This window comes from Opisthocomus hoazin, chromosome 8, assembly GCF_030867145.1.
Source record: "Opisthocomus hoazin isolate bOpiHoa1 chromosome 8, bOpiHoa1.hap1, whole genome shotgun sequence".
NCBI lineage: Eukaryota > Metazoa > Chordata > Aves > Opisthocomiformes > Opisthocomidae > Opisthocomus > Opisthocomus hoazin.
The window spans coordinates 51,275,151-51,295,163 of NC_134421.1; the positions used below are offsets into that span (position 1 = coordinate 51,275,151).

The following is a 20,013-nucleotide window of genomic DNA, read 5'->3' on the forward strand; positions in this document are numbered from 1 at the left end:
TGGTGCTGCTCCTGCTTTGTGCTCATCGATTCCTTGAGAATTCAAGATAGAGGTTGAATCGAATGGATGCTCTTTTCATTGATTCGTTGTTACAAATGCCAAAGTCCCTCAGCTTTGTGTATACCTCTAGTGATGTCTCAACTGCGTTTGTGCTGGTAAAGCTACTTGAAATCAAGTGGATATGCTGAGTAGATGTAAGAAGGGTTAAAATCAGGCTTCATCTTTGCATTAACTCTTCAGTGTAAAGGAAAGAATAAGAACGTGTTATTCTATTCAAGACTAGCTGTGAAACTGAATACTGAGGTTTTTAAATATGCTGCATTTAGAGAACAACTGCCCTGGTGAGGTTATATGCTCTCATGCAAGCGGCAGAGAGACTGTAGCCAAGTTTTGTGCATCTGTAATAGTGTTCATGCCTAGCAGGGGAATAAGGACACTGCTGAAAAATAATGGAAAACCAGCATTCCCATTTTACTTTTTCGTTTCAGTAGAGATCTGACATGGCCGCCTCATGGAATTAGATTTAAAAAGCTACCGCTGCTGCTATTATCTAGGAAGATATCAAGTGCATTGAAATACTAGTGGCTGGAGGGTGGTTTTGCTGGTGTCCTTCCTAGAATCCTGCTCTTCTGAGAATAAAAACTTTCTTTAAATAGACATTTTTGATGGCCTTTACCATATGCAATCTCAAAGGGATTTATCCTAGTCTCTCTTGCCCACATCTGATCACCTCTGTTTACTTCGCTTTTCTTCCTGCATCTTTAAAGATGAAACTCCTTTGAACAAAACCCAGTGTCACAAAGGGTGCCATTTCTTGAGACTTAATGAGCACATAAAACAGCTCACCACAACTGGAAAGGGGAGATGGTGAGTCTCTGTCTTGTACTCCCCTCTCCCATCTGTGAGGACGCTTAACCCTTGAAAGAGCACAGGAGGAAACCTGGAGAGCTTTCTGCTGTCCTGGGAAATCAAGCTGAATTACAAGACTCAACAAGTGCCAGAGCCTCGGTGACAGAGGGTGAGGCTCTGTGGCCACAGAAAAAGAGCAGCCAAAGAGCAGAGCAAAGCAGGTGTAAAGGGAAGGAGCAGAAAAGGAGGGAGCGAGAAGTCTCCCTTTCTACAATAATCAGCTCACCTTGCCAGGGAAGCACAGCACTCACATGCTGAGTGATCTGTGCAACTTGCATGCTTCCCCTAGAGAAATGCATGGCGTCTTTTCAGTCTGTTTTCTTCTGGGCTAGCTCTCAAGTGCATCTCCAAATGCTTTCTTCCAAGCCCAGGCTTTCCGTATGGTGCTGAACCACCAGCTATGTCTCAAGGCTTTGCATCTATTTGGGAAAATTAATTTTGTTCAGTGACTGCAACATGCTAGAAGTTGATGGGGGCCAAAACAAGCTTAGTGTCTGGGACAGTTGGTGCGTGGTCCATCCAATAACAGAGACATGACTGTCAGACCTGATTTCTTGGCTCAGAATAACTAGAATTAAACCCCTCTACAGAAAGAATAAGGCGTGTATCAGGACGGCAATTCAAGACAAAAGGGAAAACAAAAGCAAGAAGGTAGAGAAGAATGGAGAAATGAAGAGGTATTATCTTGAACAAAGGATAACACTTCATTAAGTGTTAACTTTCTGTTCGGTTCAGGCTTTAGTGGTGATTTTGGAAAGGCCCAAATGTCCTGGAAACGGCCAACAAAGGCAGCTCTCTTCCTTTAAATATGCAACTGGCAGAGGTCCCGTGCCAGCTGATGTCTGTCCCCACTGACACCCATGCAGAGTTTATACCCTTCCATGTCTGACTCCTGGTACGCCAGGAGGGTCTGTTTGTTTGAACTAGTCTTTGAACAGTTGTATAGGCAGGTTCACTGAGGAGAGTCAGAGAAAGGACTTTGTATTTAAACGGTATGACAATGCCTGAGTGACAAAAGTGCGCTTGGGTTCTGCTTGGTAGTTTATCCATACTCTGCACATGGATAGATTTCAGGTTTTTCCATATAGGCAAAAATACATTTTCTTTAACATTATTCAGGGACTGAGTACAAGAGTGTGTGTATTCTTCACATGACTCAACTCAGCAATAGGCAAGCTTTGTGCACAGGATTAGTTCTCCTTCCTCTAACACACTGAAATTTTTAAAACAGAGGAAAATGTCTAAGTGCATTTACCGTTCACATTTCAGTGACTCTGTACAACTGCTCTTATGGACGAAACGACTGCAGCTTGTGCCTCGCGGCCCATCACGACTATAAGTGTGTCTGGTGTGAAGAAGATGGCAAGCCCAGCAAGTGCGTTTATGAAAAACTCTGTCACGCTCCTCCCACCGACACGTGTCCTCATCCAGAAATCACTCGCGTAAGATTGCTTTTTTCTCACCCTACCAGCGTATTATTTTTCGGGAGAAAGCATCCAAGCAAGCTCACGCTGAAAGGCAGTTTTTTTCCTAGGGTGTTAAGTAAGCCTCTGAAATAGCTGCAAGGAAATAATGCCAGTAGTGATCTGTGTGAGAGATTTGTAAAGACTCAAAATAAGAGACTGAATGGAGTCTTTGAGACTCCTTGTTTTTCAAGCCTTGTCCTCGCTGTGCCAGAAGCCAGGCTAGCAGTGTACACTTAAATGTGACACTTGATTGTTGCGAATTAGCATGGATTTTTTTCTCCCCTGAAGTCCTTTTCTACCTGAAATAAGTCTGTAGTAGAAGTTCACTACTCCTGGAACTACAAGCACTTAGTAGGCTCATTAACAGGCTTCAAAATAGACTTTAAATAGTATTTAATAAGGGAGCAGGTAGTTTCTGCATCACAGTGTGTTTTCCAGGTGTCAGCGATATTTTCCAGTCCACACTGGAATCAAATCCAAGGCTGCAGAAGTTGAATGTGAGAAGTCAGAGAGGCCAAATGTACACCCCTGACTTGCTCTGCTGTTGGAGCATTCACCCAGGGCGAGGGAAGAGCATTGTCTGCCTTAGGGGGCCAGGAACTAGAGCAAGGAGTCATAAATCCTTGTCCTTTTCAGCAACAAGCCAAATGCAGTTTTTCTGAGCACAATTGTCAAGAAAAAACTGTTATGTACTTTTGCTGGGCAAGTAAATCTAAATTGCTGTAACAGTAGTATCCACACTTTGAAACTCAGGCATAGCATTTGATGAGAACATATTCCAAGCTATCACAAAATGCAGTAACTGCATGACAGAGGTTGAGAGTCATAGCAGGGGTCTTTCACTCAAAGAAGATAGAACTGTTTAATTCTGAAACCCATGGCCCAAACTGGTAGAGATGCTACATCTTCTGAGGCTGCGCGATTGGAGGTGCTGTGTGGGTACAGGCAGACCGGCAGCACGCTGGATGAGGTTGGCCGTGATGGTGTATCTAAGAAGAAATAGCAGGTAAACAGTTGAAATCTGACAAGGAAGGCAAATACTGTAAAATTTCAACAAAAAGTATGGAGAATACTACCTGTGTGATAGCTGTGCCCAGATAAAGATGATCTGAGTGGGAAGGAAAAGGAAAATTAAGAAAAACAAAGGTGTTTTCATCTGGGATACTGTTTGTACACGATTGTGGATTAAATACAAAATACTAAAATATTAGTTTTTTCAAAGCTTTTGTTAGTTTCAGATTTGGAAAAGCCAACACAAACCATTGAGTCATTTTTCAGCTAGTTTGTTTATGGGTTGAGTGCATAGGGATGGCCAGCGGGCAAAAGATTTAGGAACTTGACCCGGTGGGAAAATGGAGCAAGTGATTCTGGAGCTGGGCTGGGCAGCCAGCAGCAGCAGCCATGTGTCTGTGCTCAAACTTGCTTAAATCTAAGAAACTCAGCAGACATTGAAGTCCAGGCTTTCAGAAGCTGTATTTGTTTGGCTTCCAGTTACTGCATCAGAAACTGTGCAACCTCTCTCTTCATGATGATAAACTTGCAGCCCTCCGAAGCAGAACACCTGAAAAGGTCTTGCTGGAGGTGCTCCATATATTGCATAGCAAAACACATTAGTCTCCCAACAAATATTCAGAATTCACGTGCCTGTTCAGGCCGTATTTCAACCTCAGAAGTCCACTGCGACTGCAGGATTTTCTCAGTCATCATTTTAATTACAAATTATTTAATTGGCATCAGCCCAGGTACTTCAGCATCCTACCATTTGATGCAGTAAGGAAGACCAAGGGGTTAGAGGAACTTTGGAAGACACTGTGTGGGGCAGCACTGTGTGTTAGGAAGGTGCACTCATCTGACGTGAACCTAAGGGAAGAAAATTATGGCAAAAAAAAAGTTGGAAAAGCCCATCAGAAAGTTGTGAGAGGAGCCCAATCCATTTGCTTTTCAAAATCACAGTGCTTGTGTGGAGGAAGCAAACTTAAAACATAATAAACACCAGACAAGAGGTTTGTACATAAGTCTGCCACAGGAGACACAAAATCAGCAGCTGACGAATAATGGTTTTGAGCTAACAATGAATTGACATTTTAAAGTTACATAGCATGTTTTTTGGGGGGTCCTACAGGAAGTATCTTTTTAATTTCAAGTGTGGGTAAGTCAAAGTGGCTTTAAATAAGATGGAAGAGAAAAATGGTCGCTGCGGTATTTAATTTTGCTTTTTTTTTTTTAACTCTCCTTCATGCAAACACAGATTGAGCCAAAAACTGGACCACTAAGTGGTGGAATTCTTTTGACCATAATGGGATCTAATTTGGGAATAAAAGCAGAAGATGTAAAAAATATAACGGTGGCAGACAAGGAATGTCTTTTCAAAGAGGAATTCTACTCTGTTTCCACAAGGTAATTGCAGGATATTTTTCACAAGACTTTAGAAGAAAAAAGGAACTTCTGTACATTTTCAGAATATGATCTTCCTGAGGTTACAAAAGGTTGTCAGTAGAAGAAAGAACAAGTGCAATACACCTGCAATATTTCATAGTAATATGTCTGAGTATTTCAAATTATTGTAGATTCTAATACAGCAACATATTTATGATAGCATACTACCCTCCCGCTTCCAATTGACTGAATTTTTTTTCTTTACTTGTTTGAAAAGCTTTCATAAACTGTTACTGCAGATGTCTCCAGACTATTTGTTTTTAAATTAAAGGCATCATAGATGTGCATCTGGTCACTAAAATGGTTGCTAAACCTGAACTACCATGCAACCAAGCATAAAAGATTTATGGGAAAGTAGGCAAAGCAAGAGGAAGCTTAAATCTTTTTGTTTTAGTCCAGCCACGAAGTTATTTTCCTGTGGGCAGGGAGGGAGACTGGAGTTTTGGTTTAGCTTTAGATGACTAAGTTTCATTGCAGAGCCAACAAGTCCATGGGTGTTGAATTGCCTAAGCAGGTTGGTAGATGTATGGTGGATTACTTGTCGCACTTTTAAGCAGTGCCAAAAATGAAAACAAGGTGCCTAAATTCTTCTAGGTATCTAGGTGTTTACTACAGATTATATCAAGCATCTAATTTCAGGAAGGAAATACCCTTTTGATATTAGCTGATAAAAAGCATAGCATGAAGGTTCAGTAGTAATATTAAGAGTAATGACATATTTTAAGCAGTGTGATTTTTCTTTCATTCACTTTTGATATTAAAGCTGCAGCTGAAACCTTGGCTTTCTTTCCCTTCAGCTAATTTAAAGTGTAATACAGTAACTTTTTGCTATTTCTCTGGCGTGTTTTGAAAGGGATTTTGAAGATACCTAACTGATTCTTTTTAGCTTTTGAAAAATGTTTGGCTTTAGTCAGTTTGTGGATCAGGCATTTAGAAGCTTCCCAGGCCCCTAGGACTAAAGAATGTATACATAGCTGTATATCTTACTGCTTCCCAGATCCATTGCCATCACTCATGCGTTTACGTGTGCATCACCATCCACAAAATTCCCAACTCTTTTACAGCCATCTTTTCCCATCCCCAATTTTCAGTGTTTGCAAAATCTGCACGGAGTTGCAGCATAACCTTACAAGAATTTCCCCAGCCTCTTGGCTTTTTCTAAAGCTTTTTGATATTTTTAAATACATGGAAAGGAGCCAGAACTGAGATGACTGGTTCCCTGTATCATAGCAACATTACTGGTTTCCTAAGCTCTGCCAGTATGGTAATGGGTGTGAACAAATGCAACTTGCATAATGTCATTTATCAACAAATTAGGGGGTTGTGGAGGATGTTCTCCATTAGGGAAGCCTTGAAAAAGAAATTATTCAGAATCTCTGAATATGTATTTGTAATTTTCTGTCTTTATTTTCCTCTATTCTTTTGTTTTATTATTAACTTCTTTAATTTAATTTAAAAAAAAAAAAAGTGCCTGGTCTTGCTTCCCTATCCTTCTGCAGTAAAAAGCTAGTCATTTTTAGGAGACAGTTGCTCCCATGAGCAGCAGAGCAGCGAGATTTAAGGCACTTAAGGCTGCTATCTGGCTCTGCAGTGATTTAATTGTTGGCCTTGGAGAAGTCGTGTTCTCATTCTTTGTAGTTTTCCATTTGTAACGTGGGGGAAGGGAGGCAATGCCAGCGCTGCGGGGGGAGGGAACTTTTCTCAATTAAAGTCCCTGCTAACCATGCGACGGCGTTTCACGCGCACACCCCCCGGCCCCGGCCCCCGACTGCTTTCCCTAGCTTGACATATGGTAGAAATTCCTCCAAAGGCAGCGTTTCCTGTTTCTGCCTGACAAGAAGATACAACTTCCAAGAATACAGTAGAGGGATGATGAGGAACAGACTCAGGCAGCCATACACATGCCAGGACATGCAAGAATTTAGAGAATTTTGTCCATTTGCCAGTACCCAGGCAGAAAAGTCTGGAGTGAGCTGCAGAGGGACTTGAGAATCCTTTTATTATAAGTCTCGATTTAAGTACATTATACCCAGTAATTTGGGGTTGTTGGGTTTTTTTTTTCCTATGTGAGTTTTGGTTTTTAAGCAGTCGTGCAGTGTTTAAGGAAGAATAGCAATAATCCCAGAGGGAAGGAGCGAAGGCGATGAGCGGTGACCCTCAGGGTGTGTCCCTGTGCGTATGAAGCTGTCTGCCTGCGCGGGCTGCAAACATTATCTACCCCCTTATCTGACTGTATTATCAGCTCTGCATTAAGCATTTGTCCCAGTTTTCGAGTGTGTTGAATCCTTATTGCATTTTCATGCTTATATCCTGTGGATCACCTGTTTGAAATAACATTTTAAACATCCTAGCTACCACTCAGCAGCAGTGTAGTTAAGGCAGTGTTTTCTCGGCCAGTGCTCCTTGACCTCTGATTTTGCGTGGGTTGTCTGAGGATTTCTTTTCAGAGAACTAGTTCTAAAGGGATTTTGATTGCAGGTGTGAAAGTACAGTAGCTGAAAGCTTAAAGACAGCAGGATGCACAACAGAAGTCTCAGCAGCTAAAAGACACGAAGTTAAAACCTAGCTGACAGTCTGACTCTAACTTGGGGGTGGGGGAGGTCCTTTGTTTTTTTGGCATCACAAGGTGTTGTGTAGGGTTGGAGAGACTCGTCTCTGACTTCTGGGCTGAATTCGAGTCTTCTGTAGAAGGCACCTCTACTAACGGAGTGCTAAGTAGTTGCTGTGTACAGTGCTCAGGTTTTAGTTTTACCTACCCTTAGATAGAAGAATAAACTATTCTTGGGTGTTTTTTCTGGGAATCTGAGGCAGCGTTCAAGTACCTTCTGTAGGGTAAAGCAAAGTTAGTGCTTCTGCTGGGCAGTGTGTGTGTGGTAGCTCACATACATTGGATTGGTATTGCAGCTGTTACTTCTCACAGATAAACTCACATTCTTTCTTGCTAGGATTGTATGTCAAGTTGGACCAATGAATGAACCAAAACAAGGTCAAATTGAAGTTAACATCAATGGAAAGTTAGGTAAATCACCAAGTGAAGTGCTATTTACATATCAGGTAAGTGCATTTTTTTTCAGAGACCTGTTTTATACCTTGCACATGACTTAAGTTAGGAGCTTACCTGTTAAGCACAGAGTTGTTTGTGTTTGCCTTACAAACTTTGTTTCATCAATAGCACTGTCGTTCAAGTATGTAAGAAAACACTTAAGCATTTCTTTATACAAAGGGTGTACCAAAAATCCATTCTGATCCATAGATCCAGAGTCTCAAAACAGGATGATGCTGTTTGTGATTCAAGTTAAAAAGTTGTGGTAGAAAAGAAACTGTAATAGACTTATTCAGTAGTGACATAATACCTCTGAAATGTCACTATTGAATAAAAAAAAATCAGCACTGCAACAAATTAGGTATTCTTTAGACGCACAGTTGGTGCACTATTTTAATCACAGTGTTTAGTCTAGTCAATGTTCTTAATTACAAGAATGGTTGCAGAGCAGCTGAAGAATAAGTAATGAAGGTACATTAATTTTTTAATAATTTATTTCATTCAAAAATACAGCATGCAGAGCCACAGACAGCGTGATGTGTGTTCATATTACACATGTGCTTTGTTTTCAGTGTCACTGTGAAGGAGAATTTTGTTTGTGTCTTAGTTGCTTTCCCTAAATGCAGCCCTAGGTTTTAGCTGGTCTGGCCTGTGGTTTTAGCAGCAAGTAACTTTATCTGTATCTACGAAGTCTTCAAAATTTATAAAAGCCTGTGATAGTTGAGAGGTTTAAATAATCTCTGTCCTCATATCGTTACTTAAAATTACACCTATAAACTGTAAATCTATAAAATATAAAGGGTGGGTTAGGCTTTTATCTTCTCCTTTATTTAAACTTCTGTCTCATTAGTTCTTGATATCTTGTGAGAAGGAAAGGATAAGAGTGGGCAGTAAGCGGTGGAATAAGTCAAGAATGACGTTGAACTAAGAGGAGGTTATTCTTGGTTTTGGAAAACAGGCTAGAAGTGGTTTTGCCATAATTTTCAAGCAAATACCTCCTCTCTCTGATGTTATCTCTGCAAAAAAACACCCTTTTTGCTTGAAAATGTCCTCTGTTCCTTTGTGGAAATGTAGGTTATAATTAAGTCTTTCTTTGTTGCTCTCATTTGTCTTAGCCAGAGAACAACAACATAATCTCCCGTGTTTATGTGTTTGTGGTCTCTAGGACAGAGGCTATGACAGTAAACCCTACATGAGATGAGATTTTGACATGAACCGGTTGTGTTGGGTACGTTTTACACCAGTTATCCTATGCTTCTCCTGTGTGTAAAGATTCTCCCATGGTTTGCATGAAAACCACGTGAAGATGTTATGGAGTGTGTTGAAATGTAATCTGAAGCCTCCATGTAGGCTGCAAAGCCTGTCTGTGAACTTGGGCGCTGTGATTCCGGGCTTGGCCCATCTGGGAGGCGAGATAAGCAGCCATTGCTGGTGGCTACTTAAGGGAGAGACTCTTGATCGCTTGTCAGTGAGACACCAGGAGAAGCCGCTGTGGACAGGCGTCATCCAGGTGGAGGTTTTCCTGCAAGTCCAGGACTTCCTCTGTGCCTGTTTCTGCCCACATTGAGGTTACTAAGGTATCAGATACCTAAGCTATCTGCCAATAAAGAGCATTTTTGTTTACTGCTGAAATCTTTCCATGGGGACTCTTATTTACAAAATGCAAAGCAATGGCAACTAATACAGCTCATGCCTTTAAACTGGGAAATTGGTTTCTAGTTTAATTTCTTTTTGTTCCACAAGAAAATGAAACCAACTGTGGACTGCAGTAGGATTAAAGTTGGTACAGGGGCATTGCATTTGTGTGCACCTCCATAAGCATGACACGGGTGCTTCGGGGGTGGGAACAGATGATCAGAGCAGACAATCACATCAGTTGATGTTGTCTTAAAAGCTACAATCTTGTTTCACTGCTGTTTTCAGGCAATTCTTTGGTGACTTCTTTCAGCAGACATGTGAAATCTGTGCTTTGTTTAAAACCTCTTCTTTTCAGTATATATAAAGGAAAGAAAATACTCTTCTTTCCAAGAGCCTTCCTAAAATAAATTTTCTGTTATGTATTTTCCCCTTTCTTTGGCACATTGTCTGACTACCCTCCCGCTGGTAATTATCACTGTTTTTACTGTGTGCTCTGATTGCCCTAAGCACAATAGCTTCAGCTCTAGCAGTGGCCACTCTGAATGTGGTGTGTGGGTGTGTGGCAGTGCAGGGCAGAGGTGCACAAGCAGTGCACAAGGAGACAATGCAGCGGCTCAATCTGATGTGTCTGTGTACACTGGAGTTGCATCTGTACTCCCCTCAGTTTCAGCCTTATACCCGTGACTAGTGTCTACCACCAAAACCACAGTCAGTTTTCAGATAGAATGGGTAGAAATAAGGAATTTTTTATGATGAGAGTGGTGAGACTGGAACAGGTTGCCCAGTGATGTTGTGGGTGCCCGATCATCGGAAGTGTTCAAGGTCAGGTTGGGCACAGCTTTGAGCAGCCTGATCTATTGAAAGACGTCCGTGCCCATGGCAGGGCAGGTAGACTAGATGATCTTTGAAAGCCCCTTTCAACCCAAACCATTCTAAGATTCTATGATAATTACTGCTACACTTGGCTGTTGTTGATACCCAGCCTGAATGATGAAATGCATTTTAAAGATGGATTGATGAGGATCAACAGTCAGCACAACCTGGGGCTTAGATTCGTGCTTCTGCCCCATTCTGCCAGCACAACACATTTCTGAGCCGAGAAACACGTGAGAGCTCCATTAAATGGGTCAAAAATCCAGGTAAAAGGGAACCCATAGTTTCAATTTAAATTTATTTCTGATCTAAAATGCCCTGGTCCACAGAAGTCTGTGCTGTGCAGTAAACACCTCGTCAAAATTTGCAGGGTAACAGAGGAAGAAAGGTCTATTTCTTTCATCACAATTTCTCTACCCCACCTGAGTACTGGTCAAGTCCAGCCATTCCAGCAAAACGAAATTCTGGTAACCCAGTCCTCCTCCACTGACATTTCGATTGTTTCACTGTGAGCAGGATCAGGCAATAGCCAATCTCCTGTTTAGTGAAAGAAATGAAGTGAAGCTAATTTTTAATATCCAGCTATGCGGTACATCTGGAGCACTTGACAGCTTGGCTGGTCTCTAAGCAGGTGGAGCAGTGCACAGCTAAAGGCCAGTCCTGCTTTTTCATTTGTTTTGAACTTTATCTGATTTGCTTCTTACTGTGGCAGTGAGAAGCAGTATCAAAGGAAGGAGTTAAGCTTTTCCTAAGTATATGGCCCAGATTTGCTGATCTCATACAAATGTGATTCCTTTCTCAGAATACCTCGTCTGCAGATTCAAGCCACCAGAATGAGAGTTTGCAGCCAGTTCTGGGTTCTCCAGGGTCTGTTTGCAAGAACAATTCTGTGACTTTTAGGCTGTGCAGAATAAAAAGACTGCGTGGTTTCAGAAAGCTCAAACAAATGTAAGATGGTGAAATTGTAGGTAGAACCGTAATGCATTTCTGAGGCACTGAAGGTGGTTTAGGGACTTCCTTGGAAATAATGACTTTAGTAAATCAGGAAGACTCTTTACCTAAACAAGATGAGGTGAATAACCAAAAAGAGGAAGGAAGGGACATAAATTAGGGTCTGATCTGAAAATGAACATGAAGATGACTGTGCACGATACTGGAAGTTTGAATGTGAACCTGAACAGCACAGTTACATTTAACAGGGTGCACTCTTGCACCTTAATCTCCTCCCAGTTTGACGGTTTCCTCTTACCTTCATCCATCCTCTGTTTTCCTCCTTGATATTTGAAGCAATTGCTCTGGGAGCTGTCACCAGTGCATTGCCATTAGTGCTATAAGGCTTTTGTGGAGGGTTTTAGTTCACTCCTTGATTTTTCTCCATGAGTCTTTACCTCAACACATGCATTTTACACTGTAGTGGGATTTTTGGGTGGGGTTTTTTTGGGGGCGGTGTTACATGCTTGTTGCCATCATGATTGATGCTGGTAAACCACACATCCGCAGCAGTCTGGAATTGCTTCCAGAGAGAGGATCATGGTTATTTTATTCTTGAGTCCTGGAGCACATCTTGTTTATGTATCAGCCTGCACAGGGGCCAGGAGAACTCCTGGGTAGCTGAAAGTTCTAGCAAAGTTGGCCCCTCCTCATGTGGATATTATTAGTCTTAATTCTCTGTCATCTGAGCTATGCACTTAAATGCATGTCCCACCATCCAGTGCTCATGGTTCTGCTTGAAAGCTGCCAGTGAACACTGGCTGTATGATAATGCAGACTTTCCAGTCATGTGTGCTTCCACTTCTGCATCAAACCTGTCAGCAGCGCTCTGTGGTCTTTTCAGAAAATCATGTGGTGTCTGCCTCACGATAAAAAGATGCTGCCTGCAGTCCAAAAAATTAGTTGTTTAAAATACCAACCCTTTGCGTAAGCATCCCATCCCATCCGCCAGAAGACAGCACGCAACATGCATTGCCAGGCAAACGCTCTGCCTGCGCACCTGGAGCAGCTGGAAGTGTTTGATCAGCTCACATGGGGTGAGGTTTGGACAAAGCAGCCCCCAAAAGACAGGACTCGGCTCTCTGCTGCTGCAGAAATAACCCAGGAGCTGAAGCCTGGCCTGTGTTGTGGAAGCTGTGACAAGGCGAGCTGGTGGGTCAGGTCAGCCACTGTGGTGAACACCAGGCTGCCAAGAGCAGGCAATGGAAATTCTCTGAATTGAACATCCTGTGAGTGGGTGGCTTGTCTGAAGAAACAAGGAGCAGGCTCCCTTGAGTCTGAGAAAGGAGGGAAGTGGAGAGGGAAAGAGCAGTTCCTAATGACTTGCGTACCCTGTTCAGAAGCTTAATTTAGCTCCTGCAGTCCACGAAATGGCATTTTGACCTCCAAGTAGGTTGCCGGTGTCTACAGCACTTCATGGGCTATGCCTTTAATGCCTTTAATTTCTGTGTGCGTTCTATGCAAGCGTTGGCAGAATAATTTGCCTTTCAGTGTGGGGCAGATAATTTTGGTTACAAATTAGTTGTTTTACAGACCTGCTTCAAGAGCCAGAACTTACTGCAGCTGGGACCAGAATGAGGAAGGGGAGAGGTTACTTGTGGAGGAAAGCATGGATAAGATAAATGCGGAGCAATAAAGTGCTCTGTACGTTTGTGAGAATCTTATCCACCTGTGTGTGCGCTGTCGTCAGGTCCTTGACACAGCATCCCTGTGCTCTGCTTGTGTGGAAGCACAAGGGGCCATTCCTGCTTGCAAAGATGTGCACTCGCATCAAAGGCAAACCCCCAACCGGAGGTCACTGCCTACAGGAGCTGGCAGAAGGGGGCTTAGGTGGCTTTGCCATTTGCTGCCCGTCATGTCCGTTTGAACACATCCATCTGTTGCTGGCTTCCCCTTGTGCTGCAGCTGGCATCTCTGACAGCATGGCGGGGATACACTCTGCCACCATCCTCTTTTCCTTCCCCAGTTGTCTCTCTGCTTGTGGTCTGGCATGGTTGCATTTTCTCCAGCCTCGCCCTCTGAAGCACAGACTTCATGCCAAGGTTTCTTTGCATCTCCATTAGGCTCCCCTCCTCTGTTGCCTTCCAACTGTTCCTGAATTTCTGGCCCTTCTTGTGATCCACCAGTAGCCTCCTTGGTGGCTGGTTGTTTCCCTCTCTGATTTTCTGCATTAGCAAAGGATAAAGGGTAACCACTTTTATCTCAGTGGTGTAGCTCTTGGGCTAGAGACTGCCTACCACGGGTGAATATTGTAGTAGATAATATCCCTATGTACAGAGTCGTGCCCAGGTATATAAAAAGTTGAGGATGTGCTTGGTGACAGACGAGTGGAAAAGTAGAGAAACTGGAAAAGAAGACATGCAGAACCCAGGTGGTACTCTACAGGAGTGCACCCCTCTTGTTCTTGAATACTGTGCAAGGGACCAGAAGTGAGTTGGTCGGACATGACAGTGTAAGCCAGGAAGCTGCAAAGCAAACAAACTGAGTGAAGAAGAACGTGAGCCTGGCAGATCAGAATCGAAATGCGAGTCGGGTGAGTGAAAAGCGGCTGGGGGAATGGTTTTCTTTTGCACCTGCATATCTTAAATGGCAAAATTGCAAAGAAGCTGGATAAAAAGAGAAAAGGAGAATAGCAGTAACCCCACTGTTAGCTAGGTAAAAGCTGTGCTTTGATTTGACACCTGCAGACCACAGAGATCTAAAATGCTGGCAGGTCTCTGAAAGCATTTTCAGCCTGTAAAAGGTATCTTTTACCAAAATTGTAATCAGAAACCTGAAGAAGTAAGAGATCACCTTCCTAACAGTGTGAAAAGACTAACTGCAAGTCATAAAATATTGAAGATGAAAAAGTTTGTTCTAGATTAATAAACGGGATAAAAAATGCAAGAGCTGAAATGCGAATGCTCAGAGGGTCTGCAGTAGCTGTGTAACAGCAGCAGTCAGGTACATTGCTAATAAGTAAGTTTGCGTCTAAATGTGATTGTAAGTGGAGCAGACATGGAGATACTTTACCCTCTAGCACTCAGAAAGCATGAAACTACAATGAAAAATATATCAGCATTTCTGTGAACAGGTTTGCAAGTAGGACACAAAGGATACAAACAGACCAAGGAAAGGAAAGACTTCTGGCTGCGACGGGGAAAACAGAACACTGGAAAATGGCCTGAGTGTGAAGTCATATACATACTTGGGCCAGTACTTTTTTTTTTTCCGGCATCTCTGTGCTGACGAAGCACAGAGTGCCTCAGGGGGTGTATTGTTGCAAGACTATGACATTACTGTGAGGAAAAACCAAAAAATATAGTTTGTGAAGCTCAGGTTAGTCCCTAAGGCAGAGATAAGGCAGTGGCACACATGAATGCAAAGGCCACGTAAGGAAATTCATTGGTATGACAAAGACAATAAATGAATTTGCTACCAAACAAAACAGCATTATTTGAACATTACGTACCGTAAGCAATGTAGAAATTGTCATTGTCTCACTGTTTCGAATTGATGCAGATGAACACTGCTTTCAGGTAAACCATATCGATGGGATGGGCACCAACCACAGTCATAAAACAGAGGGGGTAACCTATTCATAGCATTATTATCCTTCCAGCAAAGCTGCCTAATGGTTACAAAAGTGCTGGGAAAACTGTTTATCAGTTCAGGAGTGCCAACCCAGCAGTCTGGTACAACATGGGAAAGTGGAGTTGAAGGTGGACTTTGAGACCTCTAGCTCAACATTATTACACCAAAGTAGGATTTAAGGAAGGTTTGTGTGTAAGATACATAAAATGCTTATATTTCCCATGACTGACAATCTACAATCTGCTCAGACCTACAAGCAAGAAATCCTGTCGAAATCAAATTCTTTTTTCAGGATAAACCATGCAGTAGGGAGCAAGCTGCACCTGTTGACAAGCTGGACTGGATGATTGTTGCAGGTCCCTTCCAACTGAACTATTCTATTCTAAATAGCATAGTTGTAGATATGCATATGTTTTACCAAAACTGACAATCCACTTCCTACGCGACATGAGCATGAAAGCATACGGTGGTGGGGAGTCCCAGCGATGGCAAGTCCCTCCACTGAGAGATGGCTTACCAGACTCGGCAGGAAACAGGCCACTGAACAACTGACAGACATTGGAACAGGCTTTTTTAAACTAGGCTATCAAAAAACCCACATAATGAGGTAAGCTGTTATTGCAGAAAAGATTTATGCTCAAACATCGAACTACCTGGAAGACGTGAACAATATTTGCCTGGTGACGAAAGAAGTGCATTCCTCCATTTCAAGCAAAGTAAGAAAGACTGAAATATATATGAATTATGATTTTCTGTGCTTTAAGGAATTATAAAACAAGGGTTAAACTAGTGTTTGCAGGGTTGTTTAAATTTCACTGTGTCCATGAGAAATAAATTATTGCCAAGTCCTCACAAGGGCTGACGTTTTCCAGAAGAATTATTACAAGGCTACAAATTCCATATAGGACACATAATCAAGTGCTCTGCTTAACATCATAACTGCACTGAGCATTGTGCTGTGCTGTTATAGCAGTGCACTGCGCCGCAATGTTATAGAAAGTGTGAGTTCCCCCGGGCACCTGCTGGCAGCAAAGATCCCGAGGAGCAGAGGGCTGAAGATGAAAGCGGGGTGTTTATTATGGCGGCAGGCATACTTCTGATCCAGAGCCTGAAATGAGAAAGGGGCAGAAACAAGGAGAGAAGAAATCCGTGAGGGGATTTTGAAAAGGTGGCATCACTGATCTCACAGCGCTTGAGCTCCCAGGTTTATCAGTGCTGTTTGTAATGGTTGGACGTTGCTTGAGTCCAAATTAAAGAGGGTTGCCTCTTGGAAAAAGCAACATTTTTATTATCCTTCAAACAAGGTTTGCAGTGAAGGATTTACCCTTTGCCCTTGTTTTGCTCTGCAAGGAGAAGGAATCTCATGCAGGGCTGTGGTAAGCAACACAGAGCTGTGAGTTAGGTGCAGCTTTACTGGACTGCGTAAGATAGGACTGTAAGATAAGACTAAGATAAGACTAGAGCTGGCAGCTTCCAAGGGTCTGCACCTCTCTGTCCCACTGGTGAGTGCCGTGTCAGTTGTAGGAAGGGGCTACCTCCTCCTTAGGTAACACGGTTCTTGTTGAAGGCTTGTACCACCACTGATGGTACTTTTTAAAATTATCTTGGCATTCAGCAAACTACTGTTCTCCTGCTGATGCTATCTACCTAACTGCATTTTTGAAAAATGCTTTCTGGTTGGGCATTTGGATGAACTAATTTTTTTCTCTTTATTGGTACTCTTAAGGCAACCACCAGGTGGGCCGGTGTAGCTTTGCTCTTTGAGCCATCCATGAATATTTTACAAGAGCACTAAAACTTGCTCATAGCACATTGGTTTTGCAATAAAATGGCTATTAAAATTGTTAAAATTCTTGATAATTTATTTAACTACTTATTTTTTCTGGCAGGTCATTAAGAGGAAAGGAAAGGGGGAGAATCTGAAACAGAAAATAGCAAGTTAAAATGAATCAAATCATTTTTCGGACAAGTTTACAGTAACAAACTGTTCCTATATAATGCTTTGTCTTAGCAGTCATGCTGAAGAATTTCTCTGTGCACAGAGCACGGTTCAGCTTTCCTTATTAGATCATCTTTATGAGGCATTCATATTATTTGGTCTCTGGAGAGCTCTTGGTATTTGTAAAATTGCTTATAATATGTTAAATATGAATACTTTGAATTAAGCTGGTTTAAAATAGTCCTTTGAGGAACTGCTGCAAGACCAGCCATTAAAGAGAAAGTAAGGGTTAAACCATAACTATTTGCCCTCCTCCTTGGCTGTTACCTGCCTTTGCTCCCAGAGCGGTGCTTGCCCTCGGTTTTCCATTCAGCCTGGAGGGAAGCTGAGCTGTGCCGACCCCGTGGTGCGGCTGTGCCATGGCTGGGGTCAGGCGTGGAGGGAAGCTGAGCTGTGCCGACCCCGTGGTGCGGCTGTGCCATGGCTGGGGCGAGGCGTGGGTGGTGGGTTCTCCCGTCTGGCATAGCTGGGCTTCAACTTCAGCGGAGTTGTACTCTCGCTAAGAAAGAAACAATTTCTGGGGAAAACAGAACAGATACTTGTTTCGCTTCCCCATTGCTGCTGTGTTATTCAGAGAGAACTTTGCTGTTGTGTTACCTATATATTCCTGTTCGTACAGAGGCAAACATACACCACCACCAAAAGGTCCCGCACAGAAAATGGTACTGGATCGTTCTGCTTCAAGTTTGTGGCTCACTTGATATTTACTGGTTGTTAGCAACAGAGCCAGCTGACACCCTGCCAAAGCTACCCATCAGATAACCCAGCAGAGCTTTAACAGGGCAATTATTTCACATTTTTGCAGGAAGAAAGGACTGCAGCTCTCTAGCAGAAGTCCCTAGCAAGCTTCCTTTCCATTTTTACGCTGAGGTTACAGAGAACGGTGGTGTGTGATGCTTCAGAAACCTTTTCTTGTCTTGTTCCTTTCCTTCTTCAGTTTCAGCTTAAAGGCTTGGCTTTATGTGCTGTCTTCTTCTTTTCCTTCCTAAGTCTGTCCTTAGAGGCCAGGCTTTTAGTGGAGGTAGTATTTAGGGAAAAGGCTACAGGTTTTAAACAGTTTTTCTGAGGTTCAAAGATAACGAATTTGTTCATACTGATTCTTTAGTGGTTCTAGGGATATAGTTTTTTCTGAAAGCTATCCCAGGTGTGTTATGCAGCTAATCGTTGCTGTGGATTTTTGTTGTGGATGATACAGTGGTCCAACATGCTTAACAATCTGTAGCGATTAAGATTTAATTTGAAGTCAAGAAAAGGTATGGTTTTCTGTCCATGTGCTAAGGTTACGCTTACAGTATTTCATATATTTTTATAAGCAATTCATTTACTGTGTATTTTATATACAATTTTGATTGTAATTTTTTCAGCAACAAAATTGTGTTACAAAAAACCACAAAAGAGCCTTTCTTCGAAGCACATGTCTAGACTTGTGTTAATTTAAACTTCAAGTGTGACTTTCAAAACTGACCCTCTCAAACTTTTTTATTTACCCTTGCATGGCTTATTTCAATTTAATTTAAATGAGCAAGCAATTAAATCCAAAGAAGATTATGTACAGAGAGCGTTGTATAGGCCTAAGTAAGCAAGTTTTAGCCAACTTTGTTATATTGAATCAAGACTCCTTTTTGCTTAAAAAATGCTTTGAGTCACTTCCCTACATAAAATCTTGTAATCCAAGTGATGTATTAAATTAAAACAAAATCAAAGGTTAGTGCATGAGAGCAGTCAAACGCTGCAGCGACGTACATCTTGAGGAGTGTTTACAAACAGATTTCTCTCAGGGAAGAAATGCAATTGACACCCAATTAGTGTTAAAGCATATTCCTAAAGCTCAATGACTTGAGAGCAAATTACAGTTGTCGTTGTGGATTTCTGAAGTGTGTTGAACCATGATGCATTCCTTCGGAGGGAAGCTGCTCAGACATGAAAATGGAAAACAAGCACAGCAAGTACGAGTTCTCTGTGTTTCTATAATATCTGTGCTTCAATGAAACAAATGTGTAAAGTGACCATGAGGTCCGTTGGATGCGTTTTTACAGATTCCTGCTGCTTGTTAAAAGCCTGTCGATGGCTCACCAAGCTTTGAAACGAACTGCTGTACGCCAGTTCCCCTCCTCCCTGCCATCGTGGGCCCTCAGTTTTGTAGCTGTGAGCTGACGCAGAGGTGGCAGTCCGGGCCTGAGCAAACCAACATGGGGGAAGGGGCTTGCTGCATGACTGCTAAGGTGTGGGCTTGATGCTCTCTGTTTCTGAGCAGGGCTTAGACCTCCTTAGGGTGGATGATCAGCACAGTGTGAGGGTCATCAGGGAAGCCCTCATCAGCGAGGGAAGTTTTGAGACTTCTTTGCTATTGCTTCATTTATGTATGCTTCATACAGAATAGCCTGAATAGCCCCAGGCATGGACTCCATGGTCAGCAGGAGGAGAAGAGCAGATGTCATTTACAAATATACATGAGACTGGGAAATAAGCTTATGGCTTATTTGACTTATGTAAGGAAAGCTTGTGTTTGAATATGGATGAAGCAGCACAACTATACATCAGAAAAGGCATTATCTGCTCACAGCCCTCCTAAGCTGTTTATCTGGTACGCTTTAGCAAGTGCAGGGTCCTTTGTAGCAATGCCCCTGCTGCACACTTGGACCTGGCATCCTATCTGGCACACATCGCAGCTGGCTGCGTGGGACCCCCTTGCTGTCGGCGTGCACAGCGGCTGTGTGGGACCCGCTCGCTGCCGGCATGCACGGCGGCTGCCACCCCGGTGCGAGGGCTGCGGCACGTCTGCAGGCATGGCCGGGCAGTGGAGTTGCCGGCTGGGAACCCATCTCAGGCAGCTGGCACAGCTTTGGTCATCCTCTTGATTCGGCAGCTTCAGTGCTGTCCTGAATAAGGATGCTTTTCCTCAGCTGGAAGCAGGGAAGTATAGCGATGAAGTAATTAAATCACACTGTTCATGAAAAACCCTCACTGTTAATTTACAGTATTTGTCATAGCTCCCAGAATACAATCAAGGAAACAGACTGAACTGAGGGAACTTACCTGAGAAATTTTAATTTCCAACAAATTTCATAACAATTTGAAGTGTGTCT

General features: G+C 42.7%; 1 protein-coding gene across 7 annotated transcripts in view; it reads left to right on the forward strand.

Annotated features, from left to right (window-relative positions):
• The window catches only part of PLXNB2 (plexin B2), a 266,904-nt gene that overhangs the window by 211,483 nt on the left and 35,408 nt on the right, over positions 1-20,013 (forward strand). For all 7 annotated transcript variants that reach the window (XM_075429278.1, XM_075429273.1, XM_075429274.1 and 4 more), the window contains 3 exons: positions 2,179-2,351; positions 4,624-4,772; positions 7,757-7,865. In XM_075429278.1, the coding sequence (XP_075285393.1) occupies positions 2,179-2,351; positions 4,624-4,772; positions 7,757-7,865 (431 nt within the window). The remainder of the gene's footprint in view (positions 1-2,178; positions 2,352-4,623; positions 4,773-7,756; positions 7,866-20,013) is intronic.